This window comes from Uloborus diversus, chromosome 7 (assembly GCF_026930045.1).
Source record: "Uloborus diversus isolate 005 chromosome 7, Udiv.v.3.1, whole genome shotgun sequence".
Classification (NCBI taxonomy): domain Eukaryota; kingdom Metazoa; phylum Arthropoda; class Arachnida; order Araneae; family Uloboridae; genus Uloborus; species Uloborus diversus.
In genome coordinates this window covers 66,175,542-66,196,157 of record NC_072737.1, presented here as the reverse complement: position 1 = coordinate 66,196,157, position 20,616 = coordinate 66,175,542, and the positions used below count along the sequence as shown (strand labels likewise).

Here is a 20,616-nt window from a genome sequence, read left to right as displayed (position 1 = left end):
TGATAGTGTAATAAGAATTACTCCTGTATTTTAATAAACCAGGTCCTGCAAACATGAAAAAATGCTATCATTCAAGCAAAATAACATTATTTCTTATATAGTGTACGCCGCTTATTAAAATCATTCATTATGAGAACATTTGGTTTTATAAATTGGCTGTTTTTATAAACCCTCATACCTACACTTGAGAAAAGTAAGAAGTTAAAAAGTTTCAATACTCTAAAAAATAAATTAATTACTATATACATATTTTAAGTTTTTCAAAATAATTCACATTTTAACTAAGCAAGACTTACATTTTTATTAGCACATGGGCTTTAAAATATTCGTGTATAGCTGCTTGATTAACAGAATTTGAAAAAATTCAACATTGTTGGAAGGTTGTTAAAAGTTCTTGTGATTTTCAGCATTTTTCCTCTTTGGTCTAAAGTGCATCATATGACATCAAACGCTTTTCTGACATCCATTGAAGAAAAAAAAAATTGACACTCCAATTTTCCTATCTTTTGTGACAGACTCCTTCAGTCTTTCATGCAACATAATTTTGGAATTTATTGTGTTTTGCAATTTTTTACGTAATTATAAATGTCTCAATTTTTAGCATATGCTATTCAAACGCTTGACTTAACAAAACACATATAGTAATTTTATTAAAGGATGATTTCAACATGTTTTGATATTGCAGATTCTGTTCTTTCAGATTTGATTTTAAAAAGCGGCTGATTTTATAATCCAGTGATTTTACAAGTGGCGGTTACTGAAATGAATTTCAAGTGCACAATAGTACAGTTCAAATACAACATTAAACAGAAATATCCATACAGATACCTGTAATAAATGTAAAAACAATCACTTTGGCTACGTTCACCAATCTTAACTGGTAGCTACCGGTCGGTAAATCACATGACAGCTAATGACATCAGACGAATAACACACAGTGAAAAATTACTTATTATTGGTCAAAAATGTCACATGCTACAATTAACCAATCAACAGCTTAAATTGCGGTCGACCGGTAGATCAAAGAATGCTGTGGTTAGTCACCCGTCGAACAGTCGAGGTTGGCGAATGCAACCTTAAAGAACTTCCCTTCTTAACATTTACTCAACAGTGTTTGGGCCTTTAAATCATCTTTATAAATGAATATCTACATTATCTATAACCTGTAGGTATGCTATACACTTTTATCTTCTCATCTTCTTATTTTTTACCAAAACTTTTCTGTGCTATCCTTTATAATAGAGTCATAATGAATTATTAATAGCAGCTGGATTCATTTTACATATAACTCAATTTTTTTTTTTGATCGCAATAAATAGTTTTGAGATTAAATTTTTCAGTAACAAAAATGATTATTGAGAAAGAGTAACTTTTTAACAATGAAGATTTAAAATGAAATGTTGGAAAACACAAAGAAAAAAGCAATACATGATTTTCCCACCAAGTATTAATAAAGATATTTCAAACTAAGGTACACTAATAATGTAAAACTATGCATTTGAAAATTTATCTTTGTCAATGGTTCAATTTTCTCCCCAAATACTTGAAGGATTAATAAAAAGTGATAATGGTTAATATATGCAAATATTTTACAAAAAAAAAATATTTAAAATTACCCGAAAGTTCCAAATCAAATCTGGCTTGGTATGATCTTGGTTAAATTGGTAATAGAACATTGGCCAATTAGACTCATTTTTTACTCTTTCTCTTCTTTTTCGAAGCACAACTGGTCTTTGTTGAATTTTATCCTGGAAAAGATGTTTAAATATTACCGTTCAGTCTTCCAAATGTAAATTTTGTTAGAACTCTAAGATCTTTTTTGGCCACTAGAGGGCGCCTGTGATGCAGGGAGTGTTATTGCTGCTGATTTGATAAGTGTTTTCTTACTATAAATTTTCATTATTACTGTCTAGTTTTAGGTTTTTTTACTTCACTTTATCATGTAATTTAGTTTTATTGTGTTTTGGGGGCTTATTTTTGCTGTTATTGTATTCTTGAAGTGTTTTTGCATTTTTTGGAGCTAAGCCTAACATGTGGTGATCTCCTGGTTTTTGATCTTGTGTGCTTTATTAGGTGTAGCAACTCTGTTTATTTACTGCTGTTTTTAGTATTTATTCTGTGTTTTTTTGCATTTTTATCTTTCTGTTTTGCCTTTTGGAACATATTCACTGAGTAGAAATGGGTGTTATATGCATTATGAAAGAGGTAAAGAGTGGGAAGGGGGACAGGTGGATCTCTTGTGATTTATGTCATATGTTCTGCCTGTATAAGGGGGAAAATGAGTCTGTTTTTGAGGAGGATTATATTTGCACTAAATGTGCTGAACTCTCAGACTTAAGACTTAAGATGCTAGTTTTGGAAGCCCAGTTAGCATTAGGGTGTAAGCCAGTTGTAGAGGGTATAAATGTTCCAGAGATTCAGGGGGAAGTTTCAAATGAGGAGTTAGATTGGGAAACTAAGGGTGTAATTTTGGGGGACTCTATGGTAAGGGAGGTGGGTAACACAGTTGGGAGAGTAAAGCGTAAGGTGGCTAGGTGTTGTTTACCAGGGGCTCGGGTAAAAGACGTTAATATGGTTGCTGAAAAGAAGGGAGTATTGAATAAGGAGGACATGGTTACTTTGTGGGTGGGAACAAATGATGTAGGCCACAGTAAAAATGAGGAGTTTTCTAGGGAATGGGAATCCCTGTTGGATAAAGCAACCAGCTTTTCGACGAATGTCCAAGTGGTTGGTTTGCTTCCCAGGTATGGAGTGCATAGGAGCTGGCTAAATCAACGTGCGAGGTGTATGAACTTGCTACTGAAGTCAATTTGCGAAAAGCGCAGTATCAGGTTCATTGATGTATGGAGTCATTGTAAACGGGATTGGATTGCTAGGGATGGCCTGCATCTGAGCTCTACAGGGGTCAAAATGGTTAGTGGATTAATTTTAAGGGCTTCGGAGTCAAAAAACTAAGTTGGAATGGGGGGCATGGTTCAAGCATCAGGTATCGAGAGAATGAATTTTTTTTGGGTATTGCTAGAAATGGAAATAAAGTGATGAACAAGAGTAGTAATGTTAACAATTGTAATTTAGGAAATTTCAGGGTGTTAAATAAAAGCAACTTAGGCATGCTTAAAGTTTTCTATACCAATGCTCGCAGTATTAGGAACAAGATGGATGAATTGAAAAGCATAGTTATGGATGAGAAGTTGGATGTTATTGGAATTACAGAGACATGGGCTACCGAATCTGATGCAGAGTTATTACATATTGCTGGGTATAATTTGTTCAGACATGATAGAGTAGGTAAAAGAGGTGGTGGGGTTTTATTTTATGTTAGAGACAATTTTATTTGCAATGAATTGGTCATAAATGATAAGCCTACTGATATTGATATGGTTTGGCTGGAGTTGATGAGCAGTAAGGGCAAAAAGCTACGGTTTGGAAACATTTATAGGCCACCTAATTCAAACCAGGGACAAGATGAACAGATGTACCGTATTATTAGTGACATGTCCAGTAAGGGATCCGTTATCATAATGGGGGATTTCAATTTTCCGGGTATTGATTGGAATAATTTTTATTCTGGTAATGGCAAAGAAGAGGAATTTTTAAAAGTAATTGGTGACTGTTTCTTAGATCAAGTTGTAACTCAGGGAACTCGAGAGGAGGCAATTTTGGATCTAGTTTTTTGTGACATAGGTAGTTTTGTTCAGGGGTTGCGTGTAGGGGAGCATATTGGAGATAGTGATCATAACAGCATTAGGTTCCGGGTTAAATTTGAAGTGTGCAAAGATGATAATTTTAGGTTTGTGCCCAATTTCAGAAACACCGATTTTGTTGCACTTAGGCAGAGCTTGAAAGAGGTTTTTTCGTCAGGGTTGGAAAATAGCGACGTAGATCAGCAATGGACGGAATTTAAGGATAAACTTGCTAAAACCGTTGGGGACTATGTTCCATTTAGGAGAAAAGGTGTTAGTACCAAAATTTGGCCCATGTGGTTCTCCAGGGAGACTAAAGAAGCTCTTAATTATAAGCAAGCCACTTTTCGTAAGTTTAAAGAAACTGGTCAGAGTGCAGAGAGACTCCAGTATAGTAAGGCAAGGCGAAATTTTAAGTATTTGGTACGGATTCAGAAAAGGGAATTGGAGAAAAGGCTGGCAGATGACATTGATGGGAATCCTAAGAGGTTTTTTGCTTACGCTAATTCTGGGAAAGCTCGAAACAGTCAAATTGGGCCTTTGGTTGATGAGTATGGAAATTTAATCCAAAACGATAGGGATATTGCAAATGTTCTAAATAACTTTTTTTCCAGTGTGTTTAACGATAACTGTATCTCAACAGTTGACACTAACAAGACACAAGCTATTATACAGCTTGAGGATTTTTTATTTTCCAGGGAGGAGATTTTATTTCATTTGAAAAAGATTAAAGCAACTAAAGCTCTGGGACCAGATAATATTTATCCAAAAATTTTAGTAGAATGTGCAGAGGAATTAGTGGATGTTATTTTGATTATTTTCAATGCTTCTTATAACTCGGGGACGGTGCCAGAGGACTGGAAGCTGGCTAACATAACGCCACTCTTCAAGAAGGGGTCTAAAGGTATTGCTGGGAATTATAGACCTGTAAGTTTGACTTCGGTGATTTGTAAGATTTTCGAAACTTTGATCAAAATTAAGATCATGATGTTCTTAGAGACTAATAGTCTGTTGACTAGTTTGCAGTATGGTTTCAGGAAAGGTAAATCCTGTACTACTAATCTATTGCATTTCTACGACAAGGTTACCTCAGCTTTAGATAACAAAAAATGTGTGGATGTTGTTTATATTGATTTTCAAAAAGCTTTTGACAAGGTACCGCATGTTGCTCTTCTCAGCAAGTTAGCTGACATTGGAATAGGAGGAAAAACTTTACTTTGGGTAAGAAATTGGCTTACTGGTAGGAAGCAAAGAGTAGTTGTGAGAGGAAATCACTCTAATTGGAGTGATGTTTTAAGTGGGGTTCCTCAGGGATCAGTTTTAGGGCCTCTTTTGTTTATTATATTTATGAATGACATCAATGAAAATATTTCTGGAAGCATGAATTGTTTTGCTGACGATGTAAAAGTTATGGGGATTGTCGAAAATGAAGAACAAGTAAAACAGCTGCAAGAGGATTTAGATCATATTACTAAGTGGGCAGATAAATGGGGTATGGCAGTTAATGTAGGGAAATGTCAAGTGCTACACTTAGGTCATGGAAATAAGCGTATGAGATATCGTTTACAGGGTTCAGTCATAAATCAGGCAGAAAATGTTATGGATCTGGGTGTCTTTATAAATCAGGACTTCAAGTTTAGTCAACAGTGCAGTATTGCTAGTAACAAAGCCAACAAAATGCTTGGGTTCATCAATAGATCTATTTCAAACAAATCTAAGAAAGTTCTTCTGCCTTTATATAGGAGTTTAGTAAGACCTCATTTGGAGTATGCTGTGCAATTCTGGTCGCCTTATCTGAAGAAAGATATTTTTGTATTGGAAAGGGTTCAAAGAAGGGTAACTAAATTAGTAAGGGGACTCTCAGATTTAGATTATGATACCAGACTTAATAGGCTTAACATGTATAGCCTAGAGCAAAGGAGAGTCAGAGGGGACATGATTCAGTTATTTAAATTTATCAAAATGAAAGATGTAAATGGATTAAATTTTAGCGGGGAAAGCAGGACAAGGGGTCATTGTTTTAAGCTATTTAAATCTCAGGCTAACTTGGAAATCAGGAAAAACTACTACTTTAGCAGGGTCGTGGGCACTTGGAATAGCTTACCGGAAGAGGCGGTAATGAGCAAGGGAGTGGATAGCTTTAAGAGGGCCATTGATCTTCATTGGGGACTAATTAATTGACCAGGACCAGCCTAGCTGGGCCCAGAGCCTGTTGCTGGTCGTCACATTTGTATTTGTATTTGTATTTAAAAAATATTAAGATTTTAGTAATGCATAATTCAGAGAACTACATCTCTATGACCCATTGCTTCAGAAATATGCAAGAGGAAAGTGTGATTTGAAGCATATATATTATATTATCACAGAGTTCATTTCATTTTATTTCTTAAGGTTCACTCTTGCATATTGGGGCTGCAAATTTCTTAGAAGCAAAACCAGATGACAAATTCTTGCCCTCTTTGTTTTATCCCCACAATACAATGAAAATCTAGCATGGAACGATAAACTTTCACCTTGACACTCTATCACACAAGAAAAAACTGTAAATAATCAAGATACATATTTATGTTGAAAGTCACATTCAAATACAAAAATTATTTATTTACACATTTAACAAATATGTTTACAGCTTTTCTAACTGTTTCATAAAAACGTTTTGCAATTTTGTTTTCCCTTACTCCAATTAATACAATAAATTTAGTACCGTGTTGGCTATAGTTTCAGTGAAAAATATCTCTGTATAAAACAAAGCATTCTAATTAAGAATCAATTGTTCTGTAAAAACACTTTCAGACCCCGAAGTGTTTTTTTTTTTTGAGGGGGAAAAGTAGAAAATAAGGAATCAAAAATTTAAAAAGTAGGAAAAAAATCACTTAAAAAAGTAGGGAAAATAGGAAGAGATAGGACTACACACAAGTCAAGACGACTGACAATCATTAGTATGAAAAATAAACTGGTAGAAACAAAGATATTAATTACAAAAATATGAAAATAAAATTAAACAAAGAAACACCTTTCACCAATACAGTAATAAAATTTTTAAGTGTGAAAAAATAAAATGCAATATAGCGATCACAAAAAAAAAAACAACAACAACAATAATAATAATAATAAAACTTCTATTTTGGTGCAATAAAATCATTTTTGTTAAAGATATGTTTTGTCAAAAACGAAAACATTCCTTCGAGAGCATCCATTTAACATTTAAAAATACTAACACTTTCAGCTCCTGTTATCATAAACTATGATACAAAAGCAAAGCAAATATTAAATTAGTTTTAGTTAAAAATAATCAGCAGCTGCTATTCATTCTTGCATAAACAGAGGCAGATGTTTTAATTTGAAAAAAAAAAAAGGAAAACGACTGAAAATGCAGAACTAAAATAAATGTGCTCTTAAATGTGGGACATAAAATTTATAATAAAATAATTAAACTAAATAAATAACAAAATAAATCAACTAAAGTATTTGTACTATGTTATGTATTTTTAGCATTCAACATACATTTTTGTTTTAGGTACGTAATTTATGGGGGTCAATTTCTCCCCTCCCTGGCTTTGGTAAATTAATGCATAGCTATACAAGTGTGTGCGGTTTTTGTTGTTCTCAGATAAAATTTGCATTCAGTATACATCCTTCGCTAGCCACCTCCGGGGGGGGATCAAAGTGACAGGCCAGTTCTAATTTTAATCAAGCAATAAGAATGGATATTGTTTTAATGGTTTGGTGATTTTTACCTCCTCCTTGTTCCAAAGTGTTTGTCACACAAAAAAAAAGGAAACATTCATGCATGGTAAACGTAACATTTTTATCAAAGACAAAGATCAGTTAGTGCATAAAAGGGGAGACATTAGTTTATCTCAATCCTCACCATACAACAAAAATATTCATTCGGAAATTGTACACGAAATTGAGAGTGAGGGGGGGGGAGCACCTGGCATCAAATGCATGCATATATCTCTTTCTCCCCTCACCCTTTGATCAGGCGACTAAGTACAACAACTTACAGTAGATACACCGCTTCGGTATAATTGCCGCACCCCGAAAAAAATAATAGTCTGTCAAAAAAATTTAAATTCTCAGAAATGTCGCATTGCCATAAAAACAGCACATAAAAATGATGAGCAACTCCTCGATATTGATGATATATCAGAGCAGAAAATACCCACTAAAAAGAAGAAAATACATATTAGTTTGTGGTTCTATCCCCCAACTTTTAAAATGTGAAGAAATAAAAACAAAATATCGCATTTAAATTGATTTCCGATTTTTCTCAAAAAAAATCGGAAATGTTTTGCCCGTTCAGGTTTTGCCACTTTTTTTTTGCAAATACACTTTTTGCAAGGAAAGAAAATGAAATTTTATAAATTTTATAATCATATTTACGATTTAGAATGAACAATAATCATAAGTGAAGTCAGAACAAACAACGTAAGTAGAAGCAAATTTGTAAATTACAGCAGTTTGTTCTGACTTTACTATTCAGCACAAAGGTATTTATTTATCTAATCATAAGTGGTCCGTTTTTGCGAATTTCTGCTAAACTAACATCAATAAAATATGTACAGTGTACACATTTATTTTTTTTGCTTCCTTATGTTCCTTTTAAGGTTTTACATTGCCTTTCTGTTTAAATAGAGCTCAATTTCACTTGTAATCATACAAAAAATTTGCAAATATAGGGTGGCGACAGGAACTGTGAAAAAAAGTTCCCTGACTTTTCCCTGATTTCCCCGATTAAGTTCACCAAATTTCCCTGATTTACGTTACCAATGATAGTGGTTTTCTTTCTTTGCTTTACTTGGAAACCATTGTATGTTTGTATAAAATGCAGTATTTTAAACGTTTTAAGTTGTGTAAACTTGTTGAACTAAAGATATATTTTAAAAAGATGCTACTTTTTTAATAAAATGGTTTTAAAAAAAAGACATTTTTTTTTGGGGGGGGGGACCTACAAAACAGTATATTAAATTTTTACACATGGAAAGATTATAGAAAATTTAAAAAAAAATACTTCACTTCCAGAAACCACTTAGCATAAGAATTTTTAGAAGCTATTAAAATGACTTTTAAAATCATATGTGTCCTTATGACAGAACTAAAAAGTAATTGAAATTATTTTGAACTAAGTTTTTAAACAGTATAATAATTGTTGCAAGAATAACATGTAATAGTATTCTTATATAACTAATTGACATATTTATGCAAAACAGATGAAACCATTTGACATCCATTCATAGGGAGCTTTTCTCTAATCAAGAACATAGGTTTTAATGAATGAATACAGCATTTTAACAATAAAAAATAACTTGTGTACTTAAGTAAATATCTTTAACTCTATTTCAAATGATTTAAGTATGTAACGAAAAAAATCTTAGATTGCTTTTGTAACAAACAACTTTGAAATACAAGGGAAAAAAAAGCAATTAGTTAATTTCAAAATATATAAAAAAAGAATACAACTTGGTTATAAAATTAAAGAATTACTTAAGTCTGAAGAAAAGAAAACCCTGACGATCTGTGGTGACAACAAATAGTATAACGGCAAAAAACAGTTTTTTTAAATTGAAAGTTTAATTTTAGCAATTAAATTAAAAATGCGAAGAAGTTTAAGCTTTTATAGTATTAATTCAAAAACCAAAGATTTCTTCTTGAAATCGTTACAGTACTTAATTACTTCGAAACAATGAAAAAAGGCAAAGGAGCTAAGGCATTAATGAAGGCTTCCTCTTTGCCAGTACGGTTGTTTATTTTACGTAGCATTGAAAGCGTAAAAGGAAATTTCAAGCTAGGTAAAATAAACTACCTAACAGACATAGAAGCAATCTTAGGAAGTTCATCCTGTGGTTAATAAGTAAGATTCAATACTTTGATGTTGAGGCAAATAGATGCACAAATATGCGGTAGTGTATAAACACACCTCATTAATTTTACCTTTTTTTTTTGAACAGATAATTGGTGGAAAATGCGTAGGGAATTATAGTATTTAATTTTGTAAAGTGAAAAAAAAATTTTTTTTCTTCATAAAATCAATTTTCCCTGATTTTTTGTTATTTTTTCGAAATTCCCTGATATTTCCCTGATTTCTCCCTGATTAATAAAGTTCCCTGACTTTTCCCTGATCTCCCTGATTTCCCTGATTTGTCGCCACCCTGGAATAGGAAATTCGGTTTTTCCCGCATTTTTTGAACAGTCTGCCATTTACTTTAATTGAAGCTTCTAATTGATGGGTAAATACTACAGGGGTAGAAGTGATCGACTTGTCACATATAGGACATTTTCCACATAAAATATAGGACAAATATAGGACACATTATATGAATAGTTTCGCTATGAAAAAAGATATAATACATATATATTATTTATTTATTCTCATCAATGATTTTATTTAAAAAAAACCCTCAAACAAAATTATAACTTACACCTGAAATGACTTTCCTGTAGTTGAAAGAATAATTTTTGAAAAAAGTGTACTTTGTAGACAAAAAAAAAGAACAAAGTGAAATTTATTGATAATTAATACAGCAACTCACAATTTTTTCAGGGATAGAAGTGTCACAAACATAGCTTATATAAATAAATAAAAACCGTCTTTGTGTTGAGAACTAACAGGAAATAACCAATGCTTTGTAGCACAAATATAGATATTTTGTGCTATAAAATTTCACAAAAAGAAAAGATTGCAGAAAGACTATTAGAACATTCCGATCAGAAAATGCACTAAACACAAATATACCTGCGAAAACAAAAACCGAAAATCACGCTGGAAAACAAAACAAACTGCTGTTGCCAAACGCAAAATTCTAAAACCAACTTCAGAATTCGTTCTCGAAACTCCACCCACTACAGTGACGTCATATTGCTGTAGCCAATGAGAGAAGATGCCTGTTGCAGGATTTAGTGAGTTGCGTTTTTTTAATTTGAAATTCGTTTGCACACGTACTTTCGACGAAAAATCCGAAGTCAGATAGTTTATTTACTGTTGTTTTAAAGAAATAAATTGGATAAAAAACAGGAATATAGGAAATATAGGACATTTTCCAAAAATATAGGAAATATAGATTTTCATGCTTTTTTTGAAAATATAGGAAATATAGGATATATAGGACCACTTCGACCCCTGATACTATATAATTGCATTAGAATGTGCCAGTATCTATTTTTTTTTAGTTTCGTTAATACAGTAGGACTGAGGTCGGATCAATAAAAATAAAAGTCGATCATAAACGCCACAACGGCAAAAGTCACTTACGAAAATTTAATTTTTAAACACGCAAACGTTGCCGCCGCGACGTTCCTTCCATAAATTAATGCAGTCAGTCAATGAAAAGCTCAATATATGCTTGGTTCTTTTGCTTTTCAAAATTAAAATACGTAAAAAATTATCGGTGCGGCATTCTAAAAATAAGAATCAATGCACAATTCTTTAGAAAGAAAAAGTAGGAAAAAAAAGGAAAAAGTAGGAAAATAAGGAGAGAGCTCTAAAAAGTAGGAAGAAGTAGGAAAAATAGGAACTCTTCGGGGTCTGCACTTTGTTTTCCAACTGCTAACATTCCCCGGGAATCATACGCACATAAGAACTTATAGTGAATTACGAAAATCATACACTAAGAAAAGCCTTTTTCTAGAGACGCATGTTAACTACAAATTGCTACACTCAAACCTGTTTTTGTGCGGCGGTTATTGACAACACAATTTTAAAAATTTTTAAACTTCATGCTTAGCTGTAAAGTCAGTTTTTGCAACAAAAATTACTGCTAAATCACACAAAAAAAGACAGCACAAAAATAGGTTTGAGTGTACAATGAAGAGCATGAAAACCTTTTGGCATTCAGATTTCAAATATCTTTTCATGAAAAAATTTTCATTGACAAGGCATGATGCCAAATAAATTAGTGACTGCTTAACAAGCAGCGACTTACTTCAGGCACACAAGATGTTCCTATGATAAGCTTGTAAAACAAAATTTCAAATTAATTTAAGTATGACAACACAAGTTTAAATGTTTTCCAAGAGTTTTTCCTTAGTTTATTACTCTTACCTCTTTTTTAGGTAAACCAATTCGAGTTCGCCAATGTTGAAGAACATTTTCTAAATGTTTTTCTAAAACTTGTAGTGAAGCTGGAAGCTGCTTCATGTTTCTTTGGCTTTGATCCTTAAAAATAGGAACGGTTAATTTAGCTAAAAAGTGCATTTTTAGAGGTCATTCATCCTCATCAGGAAACCATAAGCACAGTGTAGTAATGGATAAAAATGTCCAAATAAGTAGAAATCAAAAGAGAATAGCAAAACATGTCTTTGGATGCAAAAACTGTTTGCCCTCAAATTCCTGCAATCTAAAAGTTTGGGTGAGAAATGTTAGACACCTTTCACACACTTTGCAAATGCCCACCACATGTAGAGGGTGAAATGTCGTGGTACTTTCGATTTCTTGCCAAGCCTTTTGGCTTTGTTCTTAAAACTTCAGCAGACTTTAAGACTGTATATATCGATAACGAAGGGGGGGGGGGGGGGATAATTTTTAGCCAACAAGATGTTTTAATATGCTTTTTTGAAGATTACTGTTTAAAGTTTTTATTATTACTACACCATGTGTTTGGCTCTCTGGTAAGGATAATTAATGATAAAACATCAATCAAGTCCTTTAAGTAGTCACATCTTGAAAAATTTATATTTAATTTCAATCTCTTTGAAATTGAAACAGATATATCTTTTTCATTAGAAGAAACAAGTAACTGAAAGATAGTTTTAAAATGAATGAAAAAGAGAACCAATTCCAAAATTTCATCTAGGATAAAATTCAATCCTTACAAAAATATTATGTTTTACGTAAAAGCAGAAAAAGCCCTTTTGTCCCAAAACATTTGTTACTGAAAATTATTTTTCAAGTTTCCCACAAAATTTAAAAACCAATCTACATTTTTAACAAGGTGCAGAAGAAAATTGTGCTTGAATTTGTGCGACATTGAAATCGGCCAAAGAAAATCCAACAAAATGACCTTATAAGCCATTACGGTATTCAGAACTGACCATGTATCTGATAACTCATACCATAGAATTCCTATTCAATGAAATAGGAGTAAGGAAAAATGACCTTATATGCAGAGTGATCTCATATCGAGGTCTGACTGTATTTGGCTTTTGATGTACTATGTAGAGATATTTTAAAAGAAATGACATCTAATGGCAATGACTTGATAGTTTTGACATGTCATTAGTTTGCAGTAATTTATAAATTTAATTTATTGGACTTTCTTACTGCCACTATTCAATATCAATAAAGAAACTCTTTTGAGGATGTAAGAACTTAAAAGTTTAAGTTGAAAAATTTAACAAAAAAAAAAAAAAAAAATCAAAATTTCTAATTGTAGTTCTTACCAAAGCAATTTTTAAATTGTCTCGGACATTTATGTAATCAATACATTTTCCTGGAACTTTTTCAGTTGAATCCAAATGGGTAAGCAAACCAGAAGGCTGTTAAAAGATTTCAAACTTCATTTATTTTATACGTAAAACAAGAGAGAAAACAACACTATTTAAAATTTAAAAAATGAGCCAAACAATCAACGCAATGAACTTACCAGGATTCTCTTCAATAAGCCCATAGCAGTAGGATGACCAGTTATCCATAAACCCACAAGATGTCGAGATAGCTGTTGCATTGTAAGTAATCTAGTGTCTGTACTGGTAGTAAACATTGCAATATGCAAATGCCGAGGTAAAGCTCCTTCTGCTAACGATAATTCCTGCATTTTTGCTGAAATTTCACTTTCACCTTCCTAAAAAAATTAATACAAAGGTTTTCACTGGCAGTTCCAAACGAAACAGGATATCGTGTTTAGAAAGTTTTATAGTTTTATAGAAATACATTTAGAACTATAAATATGTTAATCTATACTAATAATAAAACTGAAAGTCTGTGTCTGGATCTTGGTTAGGCACATAGCACCTACACCATTAGGCCGATTTTCATGAAATTTGGCACAAAATTAGTTTGTGGCATAGCGGTGAGCACCTCGAAGCGATTTTTCAAAAATTAAATTTTGTTCTTTTTCTATTCAATTTTAAGAACATTTTACCAAGCGAATTATCACAACATGGAATATTAAATTATCATAACATGGACGAATAAATTATCAAAACGTGTTCCCATAACATGGGTGGGCAAATTAACAAAGCAAATTGGGGAGAAATTCATCACCCATTAATATACAGAAGAAACAAATGACCATTTAATTTTCTACTATGGGCAAAGCCCCACGGGTACCACTAGTACTTAAATAAAACAATAGTGAATTAAATTTTCATTTTCATAAAGTTCCTTAAAGGAATTTTTAGCTTGTTATAAGTAGTATTTTCATCCATTGTATAGATTAATAGTTACTTACTTACAAGCTACTTGATTACAAGTTACATAATTTTAAACATTAACTATTAAGCAATTATTTTATTTCAGTCTAAAATACTAAAACTTTAAAACCAACAATGTGCTACATAAAGGATTGAAATATCTTTAATTTTTTTAACTATTTGCACGCAAGAACCAGGGAAATGTTGAAAAGAGCGGTAGCAACTAACACACGTAGGGAGGAGTAGGAGAGTCTAAGATTGAACCATAAAAAAAAAAGAAAAAAGGATTATGGTAGTTTAATAATTCCACAACATTAATTGCAATCCAAAAGTTAGGGGTAGTAGTGGAATGAAGTAAAATTATCTGAAGACAGTGAAATTTTTGGAAACTATGAGGAAGCTTGCTCCCCTCCCCACGTCCATCCACAGTAAAAACTCTTCAAATATGCATACAAAAATCACTGCAATTTAAAATACATTTTTAAAGTTTTTTTAAAATAATTTTTTAGTTTTAGAATGTGCCACCAACCCAAAATTTTCGGATCACAAACACCCCAGCCAAAAGTTTAAAAAAGCATCCCTTTTCATTTTCTTAACTTCATAAAATTTCTCAAGTATTCTACATTTATAACATTTTGTGAAGTTGTGATGTAGTTTTTATTCTCTACGCTTTCCTTTTTATTCAATACCTAAACTTTAAAAACATATTGAAATACTGGAAACATTTTTTCTGCACACTTGGGAAGGCTGTCAACTGCCTGTAACTGAATTATATTTCCTATTCATAATTACAAATAAACAGTTGATTATAATCCCAACAACCAGATTTCAGATACTTCTAAAAATATGATTTATATTAAAATAAGAATTTAAATATTGCTGTACTAACCTCAATTATAGCTTTCATTAGAAGTCCTGCTCCCTTAACAATAGTCAATGAAGTATGCTGAAAGAGAGAGAGACAGAAGGGGAAAAAATGTAGAATTTGTTTCTTTTTCTTTCAAGAAAAATGGTTACATTTTTAATGAAATTTTTGAATGTATTGAAAAAAGGAAAATAATGCATTACCTGAAAAAGACGAAAGAGTTGCCGACCATAATCAGCGACCATTGTTAGTAGCGTGTCAAAATGAGCACCATCGGTTGTTTCACTATATGGTGCACAAAGAGCAAACGTTAAAAAATCCAGCATTGATGCAACTACAAGAGCACCAGTCCCTTTTTCCTTTTCAAAATAAAATTCAGGCCTTTAAAAAACATTGTACTGAATATAAAGTTTTTCAATTTGAATATTTTTGAACTGAACAAACACATAAATAATCAAGTACTTTCATAATTTTTCAAGGAAGTAAAAGACTTATTAAGAAATGCAACAAGTATTTTTGAAAGTCAAATATTCCACACACATACATTAAATCAGTGGTTCTCAACCTTTTCACTACTGAGAACCACTTGGTACCCTACCAAATCTTAAGCAGATGACACACGATAGAAATAATATTTCCTCAACAATTATATTAGGTGAAATGAGATGAATCCATTTTTTATACAAATTTAATTACAGTTTTAAAAATGATGCAGATTAATATTCACTAGCTCTTCATGTATTACATGAAAATTACAAGTGGACCACAGGTTGAGAGTCACAGCATTAGATGATTTAAAATAACAATTCTAAAGTACATTATTAAAATAGTGAAAAGTACATTCAATAAATAGAAAAATTGGAAAGAGGAAAATATGCCATTAAAATAAATTTGCTGCTCTTTCGATGACATTTTGCATTAGAACTCAGCCAATGCAGATTGGACTTATATTATGAGAAAAAATTCATTTAAACTGGTGAAATATATTTAGTTCACTATTACTTTATCAAAATGGTTTTAACTCCAGGCCTGGATCAAAAAGACTAAGCTCTCTTCAGAGTCCCACCACCAAAACCATGTCTGTGGTTGGCATGAGGAACTCTGAAGTGTGAAGCATCAAAGAATTTCAATACTTCCAAAAATTACATAAAAGAGAGTATCTGTGAACGTCTGTACTCATTGCCCAGACAAATCTATCATACAGCCAACCATTAAATGAAGTATATAGGTTTTTCAAGGGCCTGCCATCTATTTGCATCTTGAACTCTTCCTAATTTTAATACATAAATTTGTTATTGAGTATTCAAAAGTTTTGATTTCTTTTCATTATCAATCCCCCCCCCCCGGAGGGGTTTGAAAATTCAGTCATATCTGGCTGAATTTTCACCCATTTAGACAGCAGCGCTACTCTTTTAAAACAAGGGGGGGGGGGAGAGGATTATGCAGTAGGAAAATAGACAAAAAATTTTTGATTCAAGTAATATTTTGTTTGAAGTTCTAGCTTAATTCACCAATTTTTGAGAAATGTTACCAATTGTATTCAGATTTAATAATATTTAAAAATTTTTGAACTGATATCTTTGATAAATGCCTTGTGCCAAGTCACACATGTGACTATTTGAATATATACAATTTCAAAGCAGTAAACATACCACTATCTTCTTGAAAATCCCTTTTTATAATAGTAGAAAAACAAGTAAAAAGTTCACAATACTTCAAAAGTCAAAACAGTGAAATTTGTTGTTTTACTAATGATTATACTTTATCAAGTGAATTTATCATATATTTTACTGATATGCATTGACAAACCAAACACAGTTGGGATATAATTATACACAAGCAAGGTTTTTAAAACATCACTTTTTTTCTTTTTTTGTTTGTTAAACTTTTAGTAGGTTGATCAGAAGAAAAAGTGCGAAAGAAATATACAATATCAGAAACTTGTTGTACACTAAACTTAAAGATCATGTAATCATTCAAAGTAAAAACTAAAAGAATCAAACAGATATTCTTACTATATGTTCAACAAACATTCCCAACAAGCTTTCTAAAAACTTTTTTGAAGAGAGCAAAGAGCTCTTGTTCAGCTGTTCTTGCCTTAAGTCATAATCATCATGCATTGGCTAAAAATTAAAAAATATATATAAGTCATCAATGCTCCAAAATGTTAGCAAATCAAAAATTTATATTTGATATTAAGAATCCTTCAATTCAAAAATTTTATTCGTTAATATTTAATTTTATTCATAATATACCATTGCCTCAGGGCAACAAAAAGACATCCCAGTCAAGAAGTCCCAGAAACACTAAGATACCCCACTGTTGCTTTGAGGCGACAATATGTTACCATTAAAGTGTGAAATCCTCCATTTCATAGAATAACTAGGTATTTCATGAAATAAATAGACAAGTCAGTTCAAGCTTATAAAATGATTGAGTTTAACAATTTAACAAGATATTCTATAGATCAGGGCTTCCAAACTTTATAGCCTGCAGACCCCTTTGAAGAACCAATGTTCAGTGTGGACCCCTGTCATTATACCGTACAGATACTTGTAGTTAGTAGTTAATTGAACTTAGATAAATTAACTATTACTAATTACAGGAGAACATCACTATTTAAACAACCGTAGATAGTTTACAATGCTTAACTTTATTTAAAAACTCTGGAGTGAAAAATAAATTTGAACAAATATCAAAGTAACAAAACAATTAAAATTTTTAATTGAACATCAAATTAATGTGAAGAGTGGGATTGCTTTAACTGACAAAACTTGAATGTATTGAGCTCAAATTTTGGATAACTACAGTTGAATATCAAGATAAGCATTTAAACAGCTTCAGTATTCAGTTCTGGTGGCTACGTAGGTTCAAAATCCGACTTCGCATTTAAGTTGTAGCAAATGGAGAACAGGCTTTTGCATATCCATCGAGTGATATGCATTTTTTGTTTTCCAGACAAAGGCAGAACTGGGGTTTAACAGAGATCAACAAAATTGTAAAATCTCAGGAGCAAAGTAAAAATTTTAAGCACTAAACCATTTTCTCTGAATTTGTAAGAAAACTCAGTGACAAGGATCCTGAAATAATATTGTTCTGAAAGAAATAATAGTCAAGGCATTTTTTTAGTCACCTGGATGACTTGGTGCCCGCAGGATTTGTCGGACCCTGAAGAGAATCCTGAAACGTAGATTTCGAGCCGCAGTCTGAAATTATGTCTATCAAACATACATATACCCATGACAACAGACTAGACAGTTTGATTACTTATACATGACCTGTGTATGTGTGATATGTACCTCGAGATGTCGGAAAGTAGTGCTGAAAGGGCAATTCTGTACTTTGAAGGGTAAAAATTTGGGAGTTCTTTTAATGTAAAAGCATTATTTCAGTATTATTTGAAAGATTTTAAACTTTTTTTTTGTTTCAAAATTTGACTCAGAATCCCTGTTAAGTGTCGGCGGGGGTCCGCGGACCACAGTTTGGGAAGCCCTGCTATAGCTGAACGATTATTTGATCGTTAAGATGTAAAATAGAGCACTCACAAGTCCCTTAAACCAGTTGTAGTGGCTTTTAGGTCTGTTGTGAAAAGCTTACAGCTGTTTTGGAATGACCTGTGTGTATAGATTTCATTCTGTTGCTTTTATATGCAAAATTAAGTTTTCGATTAGTATACATCTCTATTTAATTAACGTTAATAGTACGAGGAAAAATAAATTATAATATCTGCTTTTTTTTATTATTTATCAATTAATCATCCGCAATAGGAATAAAATGTGTTTTTCAAGAGATTTCAGCTATTTGTTAATGATTGTTTTTTAAAATATCTTTGAATTTGTTTATTTTTCACTTTAACTGCCCATTGTTAGTTATTTCTTATAATAACTACTTATTTCACAGAACTGCTTGGTTGATATATGACATTTTTCAGACATTTCTATATATATAGAGCTACCTGTTGCCTGCAAAAGCCAGCGCAACTAAACTTAAATAATAGCAAATCTGTCTTACCGGCTGTGATGTCCTTACACACAAAAATTTTGGGCCTTTATACTATGACTTACGCCTGGCACTCATGGGCTCTTGTGGACTAATACTTTAATTCACGGGTCTAGCAATTTCATAAAATATTCAGTTATTCTATGAAATAACTGAACTATACACATTAACAGTAACATATACATAGTTATTGTATCGATAACATCAACTCTGAAAGCTGTCTCTCCACTTTTTTAGCACTAATTATAAGCAGTGTTGTTGTAGGGAAAAATATTTGGGGGAATTACCCTTGATGCTTGGGGAACTCACCAAAAGAAAAAAATGGTTAAAAACCTATTTGCATTATTTTTACAATAAAAAACCAAATATTTCGGGGAACAACATACCCCCCCCCCCCCTTTTCGGATCTTTTTTACTTACTTTAATAGGTTTTTGGGTTTTTTAAAGTAGTTTTTTTCTTCTAGTTTTGGGTTCTATTTCATTTCTCGATTTTACTTTTTTTTCCCCTCTCTTTTTACTGACATATTTTTGATGCATTTTTGATCATTTGGTCTAAACTAATTTCATGCTTTTCATTAACCTCCATATTGGCACACATTTTTTTTTCCATTATTCAAGTCATGAAATTTGTCACAAAATTTATTAGGATTCCATACATCACAGTTAATTTTCGAAAGGAAGTTGATTTTGTTATTTTTTTATTTGCTTTTTAAGCAAAACTTTCACAAAAATGACATAACAAAAAAAAAAAAAAAAAAAAGCTCCCATACTTTAAATTTTGACACCAATTAAAATATCTGCCTTTTTTTCCCCCTTTCTTACTTTTTATGTTTTTTCTTTTTGAATTATCCAGGTTCAAACTCTTTCTAAATTTTCAAAGTAAATTGATGTATTTTTATCCATAAGCTCAGCTCTTTTACAATGAAAAGAAATCTTTGTGACCCCAAAACTCATGTAAGCAGTTCCCAGCAAATTTGTAATTCAACGCTGTAATTTTCTTTCACTTTTCTGCACAAAAACATTGTTTTATTTTTTAAAAAAATGTTTAAAGAATTAAAATCTTCAAGACTAGTAGCATAAGAATTATTATTTTAACCACTACACCAAACTCTATAGACTATCCACCAAGAAATGAACATGAATAAAAATATTTAAACTGAGTCAGATGCTGCAAATTTTTCTCCTCCCCCCCCCCCCCCCCAAAAAAAATAACTAAAAATAATTTTAATATTTATTCATTTATTTTTAAGAGCATTGATGTATGATTTTATGGAACAAGTTGAACCTCTTCAGCAAACTCTATTTGAATACATTCTTGTAAAGTAAAAAGAACACCGGTTCCAATACAGCTTCTAATAATTTTTATTCTGTTCCTTATATTTTTTTCTTTTCTTTTAAAAGTGTTATTTGTGCCTCTAACCATCATGCAGGGTGCCTAAAGACAAGTTCTTAATAAAGACTTAGATGTACTTGTCACCTGGTTTACTCAGTTACTAGCGGTACCCGCACGGCTTTGCCCGTAGTAGAAAATTAAAAGGTCATTTGGTTAGCTTGTATATTTACAAATAATGGACGATGGATTTCTTGCCAATTTGCTGTAATTATTTGCTCACCTATGTTCCATGTTATGATAATTTGCTCGGTAAAATGTTCTTAAAATTGGAATAGAAAAAGAACAAAATCGAATTTTGGAAAAATCGCTTCGAGTTGCACACTCCT

The 20,616-nt window shown here is 32.0% G+C and overlaps 1 protein-coding gene across 1 annotated transcript in view; it reads right to left on the bottom strand.

The window, feature by feature from the left end:
* LOC129226542 (dnaJ homolog subfamily C member 13-like) overlaps positions 1-20,616 on the bottom strand; it is a 114,488-nt gene that overhangs the window by 70,993 nt on the left and 22,879 nt on the right. The window contains exons 14-20 of the mRNA XM_054861152.1: positions 16,914-17,021; positions 15,102-15,257; positions 14,923-14,979; positions 13,265-13,462; positions 13,062-13,157; positions 11,725-11,838; positions 1,617-1,748 (exon numbers count right to left, since the gene is read on the bottom strand). Coding sequence (XP_054717127.1) covers positions 1,617-1,748; positions 11,725-11,838; positions 13,062-13,157; positions 13,265-13,462; positions 14,923-14,979; positions 15,102-15,257; positions 16,914-17,021 — 861 coding nt within the window. The remainder of the gene's footprint in view (positions 1-1,616; positions 1,749-11,724; positions 11,839-13,061; positions 13,158-13,264; positions 13,463-14,922; positions 14,980-15,101; positions 15,258-16,913; positions 17,022-20,616) is intronic.